The sequence below is a fragment of the Marmota flaviventris genome, chromosome 9 (genome assembly GCF_047511675.1).
Source record: "Marmota flaviventris isolate mMarFla1 chromosome 9, mMarFla1.hap1, whole genome shotgun sequence".
Classification (NCBI taxonomy): Eukaryota; Metazoa; Chordata; class Mammalia; order Rodentia; family Sciuridae; genus Marmota; species Marmota flaviventris.
The window spans coordinates 3,860,541-3,869,222 of record NC_092506.1 but is presented as its reverse complement, the minus strand read 5'-3'; the positions used below and the strand labels follow the sequence as shown (position 1 = coordinate 3,869,222).

Genomic DNA, 8,682 nt, shown 5'->3' with positions numbered 1-8,682 from the left:
CTTCCCTTCGCAGTGTGGTGTGGCCATTTGACCGAGTTCTAAGTGAGCTGAACTGGTGGTGTGTGGAGCTTCCCAGAAGTGCCCTTAAAGAGAGGGGGTGTGGCCTTCCAAATCCCCTTCTTCCCTTCTACTGGAATGCAAGCATGAGAGCTGGAGCACAGGCAGCTCTGTTGGATAAGGAGGAGGTAAACCAACGAGAAGGAGCCTGGCTCCCTAAGGACCACAGAGCCGCCCTCGAAGGCCACAGCAGGACTGAGCTGTGCAGGAGAAGTGCAGTTCTTTTATTGAAGACACTGCCTCTTGCAGATTTCAGACGCTTGCCACAAAGTCTCCCCTGCAGTGAATGTAAAAATAACGATGGCTGTCATGAAAAAGTGGCATTCTGGAGCCCTCAGGGGCAGCTTCCTCGTCAGAGGACAGAGCAGGTCATCCACCCAGGTGGATTTCCTCAGTTTGTTCTGAGGGACCAGCAGGGAACGGAAAGCAAAGATGTCCTCACCGTGTGGCTCAAGGTGACAGCGCCAAGCTGCTCACCACACTGCGGCACTGCGCCTGGCGTCCCCGCTCCCAGGCCCTGCTGCCCGCCTCTACCTCCGGCCCCAGCCACCAGTCTCCCTGGGGCAGTAACGAGCATCCAGCGTCCACCAGCAGATGGTGTTTGTCACCGCGCTCAGCCTCTGGGACTCCGTGACCGGCTTCTCTCTCTGCTCCTCGGCATCACGCAGCCTCCCTATGGGCCCTCGCCCTGGCCAAGCGCCACAGTCAGCTGGCCGGGGGACCGGGCGTGTGAGCGCCTCAGCTGCCCGCCGTCCTCCTCCCTGTGAAGTGGGGGCACGAGCGCCTTCCTCCAGGGAGTCCACTGCGTCCTGAGCTTCACAGCCACCAAGCCCCTGGGACACCTCGGCCTGACTTCCTTGTGGACTGGCCACCCGGGGATTCACCTTCTGTTTCCACACCCCAGCAGGGAGCTGGGCCCAGCTGGGCTCAGGAAACCGATCGCGGGAGGTGACGGGGTGACCGCGAGACAAATGACGGGCACCCCCTGCGCCCCGAGCCACACCGTGTTCTCGGGGTGTGCAGGCTCAGGGTGGGGGACCTGGGACCAGGCTCCTGCGGCCCTGCAGCTGCCCAGCTGCTTCCTGATGCTGGCGTCCTGGGGACGGGCCACACGAGGCACCAGGCCTCCTGATTCTGAGCCAGAGGGGCCCCGTGAGAGTCAGTCCCAGCCTGGGCGCCCGCGTGTGCCAAGGCCAGCAGGAGGAGCCGCCCGGCCGGCTGTGTGGGCAGGATGGCGTGTTCCTTCCTGGAGCCAGGGAGTGACTAACGCCCTGCAGGAGGACCAGCAGGTAGAGCAGGCCCGGCCTCGCTGCCCTGCGGCCTGGCGGTGCCGCCCCGTCCCAGCACCCAGGGCCTCTCAGCGCCTCCCTCGCCGGGCTCCTCCCTGGCCCCCCGACACGCTGTGACTGGCTGCCTTCCCGCCTGCGACCCTCCCGCGGGCTGCCCTCCTCACCCCTCCTCCTGGGCCGGGCGCAGGCTGTGAGGCCCCGGGCGACTTCCCGAGCCTCTCTGGGCTTCATGTAAGATGCCCCTCAGTGCAGCCCCCTTCAGTGAGCTCCTACCAAGTCTGCGGTGGGGACGCTTACTTGTCCCTGTCTGTTCTCTTGTACCTTGAAGTGTCCCGCCATGTGTGAGGGGGACATTCAGATTTTATTAGGATAATAATGACCAATGAAATGAGACTTCGGAATGGGGAAACCTGTCACCCCAAGCCGTGAGGACGAAGGGTCAGGTCCGGTGCCCAGAAAAAAGGAAGTGCTCACTTAACTCCACCACCTGGGCCGCTGTCCCCTGGCTCCTCCCGTGGCCTCCCCCGCCCAGCCTGGCCTCCTGGAGGGCCGAGGCGACCCGCTGCCCTCCGCTCCGCGCTCTCGCCCACCCCTCCTCCCCCCTGCCACCCGCCCGTCCTCCCCGTCCATCACCCACACCTTCATCTGCCCCGTCACTGCCCGTTGTGCACCTGCTGTGTGCCGGGGGAGGGGGAGACAGACGTCCCGACCTCCGCCTCATGGAGACCACTTTCAGGTGATGTTCGGGTTCAGATGTGAGTGTCCCCTGAAGCTCCTGTGTGAGAGGGTGCAAGGAGGTTCCGGGAGCCTCAGCCTGCTCAGTGCGTTGCTCGCTGTCAGGGACTGCCGGCCACTGTGGGCAGGTGGGGTGTGGCTGGAGGAGGCGGGTCTCTGGGGACCTGCCTTGGGGTTTCTGTTTTGTCCCTGGTGAGCGGAGCGCTCTCTGCGTCCTGGTGGCCGTGGCCTGGGCTGCTTCCCTCCGACACTGTCCACCACGGCGTTCTACCCTGCCTTGGGCCCAGAGCACTGGTCGGCCTCTGTGGCCTGAGACCTGACCCCAGAGACCCCGTGAGCCTTTCCTCCTCCGCACTCGTTCTGTCAGGTCTTTGGGTCCCAGTGCTGAGCCCCGACGTGGCCGGGGAGGCCATCAGAGGGCCTCTACTCCGCAGTGTGCGGCTGTTGCTGGGCTGGACGCCCGTGTCGAGGCCCAGGGTGGAGGAGGGCAGCGACGTGGGGCACGCTCCCCGTGGGCAGGAGGCAGGGTGGCAGGCCAGCCTGGAGCCGGGAGCTGAGCAGGGGGAGCCGGGAGGACCTCAAGGTCCCGGAGGGGATCTGAACTGGGTCCTAAGCGCAGGCGTTGGGGCCTGGCACATTCAGGTGTGGAGGGACTGGGGGGACGTGTCCTGTGTGTAAGGCACTGGGGGAGCCAGCTGGACAGGAGGTGGGTGTGGGGCACCGCGGGGGCCACAGGCCAGGCCATGGGGGCGCGGGAGGCCCCCAGCTGCCGTTAGATTCTGGGGAGACTGCACCCTCCAACAAGCAGCAGGCCGCGGGTCTCCTTCTCAGAGCCATTTGAAGGCTTGGTCCCTGAGGTGTGCTTCCCAAGAATGGGGACGCTTTCCTCCCAGCCACAGAGTGTCACATGTTGGGAATCCAACAGGACGGCATCTGCCCTCTGGCCGTGTGGCTCCTGAGGAAGCCGGGGTCCCTCGCCGCCCAGCACCACATTCCCTCTGGCTCCAAGATGGACGGAGCCGGGGAGCCTGAGGGCAGGGTGGAGGGCAGCAGGAGTCTGGGGGCAGTTGGTTCAGTTTGGGCCCCAGTGGTGCAACCCCCCATGAGCCCTGCTGTGGGGGGAGATCTGGGGGGGTTTCTGCAAGAGCCCAGTGGGAGGCAGGGTCTGGCAGGCGGGAGGGGCTGCAGGCGGGAAGCTCAGGGGACTGTGGCAGAGGGGACAGAGTGGGGGTCCTGCTGGCTTTCCACCCCGCTGAAACAGCGCCCCCAACCAGGAGGCTTGCAGCAGGGATCTGCTCTTTCAGATCCTGGAGGCTGGTCCCAGATTGTGGAGGGGCAGGCTCCTAGCTCCCTGCAGAGGCTCGGGGTCCAGCTGCCTCGTCCACTACTGGCAGCTCTCGGCAGCTCTTGGCAGGCCACTACAACCCCTGTCCCTGTCACGGTGGCCGTGGCCTGGTCCCTGTGTGTTTACCTGATCCTCTTAGAAGGCCACCAGTCACCGAGTTAGAACCCACCCCTGTGCAGCGTGGCCTCAACCAAAGCTCTCTCCGCAGAGCAGCTCAAGTTTGATGCTCCAGGTGGACGTCACGTTTGGGGGACACACTCTTCACCCCAGCACAGGGGCCAGCAGCATCTAAATGGTCATGGTCATCGGAGAGAGCAGATGGTGGGGAGAGGGCTGGTGGCAGCCCTCAGCAATGTGTAAGGGGTCGCCAGAGGATTAGGTGCCCCACAGGTCCAGCTGTGGATGCCGAGTAACAGAATCGCGGACCTGGACTCCTGGACCCCAGGCCTCCCGGGGCACCTGCGCCCAGCCTGGCAGCCTCCCCGCCTCCCCTGGCCCGGCCTCCACTGTGCCAGCAGAGCCCCTCACTGCACATGACGAGCGGAGCTCAGCTGGCGGCCTCTGCCCCTTCAGGTGTGCCAGGCCTTCCCCAGCCAGGCCCAGGTGCCCGCAGGTCCAGCCCCACAGCACCCTGCTGGCACTGAGGCCTGTGGTCACTCCTACATCACAGGAGAGAAAACCTGAGGCCCAGGAAGTGGGGGTCCAGGGTCAGATCTGGAGGGCTGGCCCCTGGCTTGTCACTGGATGGCTCCAGCACCACCAGGGGACGTTCAGGCCAGGCCTGGGCTCTGCTCCCGGGCTCCCTGAAGCTGCCCAATCCGGCCCTGCCTGGGGCCGCTGCCTGCGCTGCCCTCTGCCTCCTAGGACAGAGCAGGTGTGGGCCTGAGCCCTGGGCCGGGAGCAGGAGGTTCCCGCTGGGATGGCCGCCGCTGTCTCCGGCCTGGAGCTCTGCCCCAGCGAGGCCCCCAGGCCCAGGAGGTGAGCTGCAGGCTGGCCTCGGATGCCCACCGGCCCGGATGCCCACCTGCCCTGCCCTCCCGGCCCGGGGGCCACGCCCGTCCCGCCCACCACTTGGAGGTGTGCTGCGTTTGGTCTTAGTTTTCCTTAGCGGTCTTCACCGTCCTTCCCAGGAGAGCCTGGAGCCCATTCTTCTTGGGCAAGTCCCTGCGAGGCCAGCGAGGGGCCCTGCCAGCTGCGCTCCCACACAGCCCTCCTGAGCTGACGCCACGGGGCGGAGACGCCTACAGGTCAGGCAGTGGGAAAGGGGCAGGAGGGCCCCACCGTCCATGACCTCACAAGGCAGAGGCCTCGGGCTGCCCCTCAGGAGAAGGGTGGGAGGGACGGGCTCCCTTCTTGGTTCTTCGGGGCTTTTTGTCTCTGGCTGTGTGCGTCCTGCCCCCAGGTCCTGGGGCCCAGGGACGGGGCCTGGCAGCCTCTGCACTGGCTCGTCCTAATCCCTCCTCACTGTCTCCCCTTCCAGGAAGACCACCCGCCTCCCCGCCACAGAGGGCGCCTCCCACCCCGTGCTTCCAGGACCCTACCTCCAGCGCGTCTTCCTCGAGGGCCACCTGGGTGCTCGGCCCCTGGCCTCACAGACCGGCCATGTAGTGGGACGGGAGAGAACCTGGTCGTCTGGCTCCGGGCCCTCCAGATCTAAGCTCACTGCCCAGGGCCCTGCTTCTCCCTGCCCCACCTGCCCCTGGGCAGGAACACCAGGGAGGGACGGGGAGGAGCTGGGCGGGGGCTCCTGCAGGGTGGCTCCTGGAGGAGGCCTGGGGACCCAGAGGCCGGGAGCCATCAGCTTCACGAAGGCCCGGGCAGGGTGCTCTGGGCAGGTAGAGTACAGAGGCCCTGGGCAGGAACAGTGTGGCAAGTTGGAGGGCCACACGGGAGGCCCACGCACGGAGCTGTGAGCTGCAGATGCCCTCTGCGTGCTCTGGAAGCCGGGGGTGGGGGGGACCCCACTGGGCCAGCGGCGCAGGGAGGTTTCCTTGATGCGGGCCACCTGATGAGCTGGGCTGAGGGGCAGGGCTCTGGAGACCAGGACCCCCCTGCGCCGCCCAGCCGCCTTCCCGCCTCGCGGACGCTGCCAGGACTGGGAAGCTCTTCTGGAACGCAGAGCAAGGGACGCAGCCTGTGACCAGGCCGCAGGAGCCTGCCCCCGGCCAGTTCCCGCAGTTGGGCGTAAGTGGCGAGAAACGGGCTGGAGGCCGGGAGAACCTGTTTTTCAGCCACCAGGGACGCGGCAGGGCACCCTGAGCTCTGGCCTTTAAGCAAAAGCCACATCACCCCCCGGGGTCCAGGTCACCCACACAGAGGTTCAGGGTGTGTGCAAAATGGTGTCCGGTGCATGACAGGAAGGTCACTTGTTTTCTCTCTGGAAAGGACTCGTCCCCACTAGGACCAGCCGGCTGCACATCCAGACAGTGTGTGCCTTGGCAGGGGCACCGAGGCTCCAGAGGCCTTGGGGAGCTCCCTGGGTCCCAGGATGGCACATGCACAGCTGACGGGGACTTCTGGGACAGCAGTTGCCCCCTCGATAATGCCTGGGCACCTGCTTCATGCCCAGGACCCACACGGATGGACACGCAGACGGACAGACTATGCCCTGGTCCAGCTCATGGGGGAGGAGGGGGGTCCTGCTTCCAACCCAGGCAGCCCCTGCTGGGCCCCTCTTCTGGGCCGCTGGGTCCCCCTGCTGGCTAAGTCCTCTCGTGTGCAGTCCTGAGGAAGGCCACCTTTCATCAGAGGTTAAAGGGTCCCCTCCTGTTCCGGAAGCCCCAGCTCCCGGTGCCGTGACTCCACGGGACAGGCCCTCTGTCGAGTGGCAGCACTGGGTTACCACAGCGTTTCCCAGCTGTCCCTCGGGCCCTGCAGGAGGGACTGTGGCTTGACCCCGTGCGGCCCGCACTGCCTCTCCAGCCGGGGACCCGCTTCTGGCCTCTGCCTCTGGTGGCCGCGCCCACCCCTGCTTCTTCCAGGCCTGTTCAGACCCACCCAAGTACAAAGAGGGGCCGTGGGCAGCCTGGAGCGTGGACACCTGAAAGTGTGGGAAAGTCTCGGGCCCCAGCAGGCCCCATGTGAGCGCCCAGGTGAGGAAGCCGCACAGGCCCGCGAGGGCCCAGGCTCAGGCTCTGGCTCTGGCTCTGGCTCTGGCTCTGTCGGTGCAGAACACCGGGTCTCACCAGGGTCTCGCCCTGTGGTGCTGGCTGACGCTGGTCTGCTGTCACACCTTGGGAACAGGGATGTCGTAGGCAGGCGGTGCTGAGGGCGGGCAGACAGATGACCACGGTGTCCGTGTCAGAGGCGGCATGTCCTGGGCTGCCCTCTGTCCCCGATCCTCCCACCCCAGCCTCCCAGTCCTTGGGATCACAGGTGTGTGCCCTGTGCTGGCTGGAAACAGGGTCTTCAAAGAGGTGACTAAGATAAAGTGAGGTCTCTAGGGCGGCCCTCCTCCAGTAGGACTGGGGTCCGTGGAGGAAGAGGCAACCAGGACACAGATACACGGGGGACATCATGCAAGGACACAGGGAGACACAGGCCCGTCTCGGAGTGAAGCTCTCCTCAACGGCCGGTTCTCACAGGGAACCCTCAGCCTGGGACTCCAGACCAGCACACGGGTGGCAGAGAGGACCGACGCCCAGGCCCAGGCCCAGCACCAGGGCCCGGCTGGGCATCGGTCCATCCAGCCCAGCTGGTCTGTCGCCCCCTCCGGTTCCCCTGGGGGATGCTCATTTCCTCCCCTGTGGAACCAGAGGCCATCCTCCTAGGACGCCTCTGGGCCTCAACGGGCTCCCGCCCAGGGCACCTCGCTGGGCGCAGCCCGGCTCTTTTCAACCAGATGTCGATTCCTTGTCCACTGCTCGGCTCTTCCACCTGGACCATGCATTCTGGCGCCTGGACTTATTGATGTATTTCCAGCGTCTGGCCTGGTGCCCGGCACGCGGCGGCAAGTGAATGAAATGTGAAAAAATCACACTCTGTCGGAGCTGCGGCTGGCGAGGGGAGCTCCAGAGCATCCCGGGGCCTTTCTGCTGCCCTGCGCAGTCCTGGAAGCCCCCGGAGGTGCTCAGAGCACATGCACGGTGTCCGTCCCTGAGGTGTCCTCCAGGTGGCTCAGGAGGCACAGGCTCCCCGTGCTCTGCCTTCAGGGTGGCAGTAAGCACGGCTTCCCAAGAGCCAGTGGGTGTGGCTCAGTGACCAGTGCTTGCCTAGCAGGTGAGAGGCCCGGCGTTCTGTCCCCAGCACCGAAAAAATGACACAGTCGCCAAATTCCCAGCTGATGTCAGCCTCCCAGCCGGGGAATAACAACCGGGTTCTCTATAAATATCTAATGTTTAAAAGATTAGTTGTCCAATATGATAATAGTTTTTTTTCTTTTTTTTTTTGTTATGTTTTGGGTACTGGGAAATGAACTCAGAGGCATTTTGCCACTGAATTACATCCTCAGCCCTTTAAATTTTTTTTTTTAAAGAGAGAATATGAATCTTTTTTGTAGATGGACACAACACAATGCCTTTATTTATTTTTTTATATGTTGCTGAGAATTGAACCCGGGTCCCGCCCATGCTAGGGGAGCGCTCTACCGCTGAGCCACAAACTCAGCCCCCCTCAGCTTTTTAAAATTTTTGTTGTTAGACAGGGTCTCGCTAAGTTGTGGAGGCTGGCCTCAAACTCACAATCCTCCTGCCTCAGCCTCAGTCTGTGGGGTCACAAGCGTGCACCACCATGCCCGTCCCAATCTGATAATCTTGATTTTTGTTTCATGACAAATATTTCAGCTGCAGAAAAATTCCTTAGGAGTGTCCACAGGCACGTTTAAGTTGGGCAATAGGGAGGTCTAGGTACCCGTTTTAATCGTGGTGAAATCTACACAACTCAGCAGTCTCCCACCACAAGCATGTTCAGGCTCACAGCTGGTGGCGCTTAGAGCATCCCTGGCCTTGCGTAACTCACCCCAGAACTCTCTTGTAGCCAGCTGGAGGCTCGGTGCGGTGGACACTGTCTCCCCCGCCCCCAGCAAGGACCCCCACCACCCTCCTTCAGAGTCAGGACTCTCTCCACAGGAGACCACTAGGTCTGTCCCCTGCTTTGGCTGGTGGGGCTGGAGGTCTTGCAGGGCCACCTGGGGTTCCTTTTGTAATGCTGAAAGGATTTCACCTGCATGGGGGGTGGGGGGAGCCCCAGGCCCAGAGTGGAGGCCAGGGCTGGTGGTGCCTGCCACTCAGGGTGGGCGAGGGAGGAGGCCGGCCTTTC

At 64.0% G+C, this 8,682-nt stretch overlaps 1 protein-coding gene across 1 annotated transcript; it reads left to right on the top strand.

Moving 5' to 3' along the window:
• Positions 1-4,332: 4,332 nt before the first annotated feature.
• Positions 4,333-7,769, top strand: LOC114099996 (uncharacterized). Its single transcript, XM_071615971.1, has 3 exons — positions 4,333-4,404; positions 4,557-4,673; positions 4,907-7,769. Exons 1-3 carry the CDS (start codon positions 4,346-4,348, stop codon positions 5,337-5,339), a joined length of 609 nt encoding a protein of 202 aa, XP_071472072.1. The 5' UTR covers positions 4,333-4,345; the 3' UTR covers positions 5,340-7,769.
• The last annotated feature ends 913 nt before the right edge of the window (positions 7,770-8,682 follow it).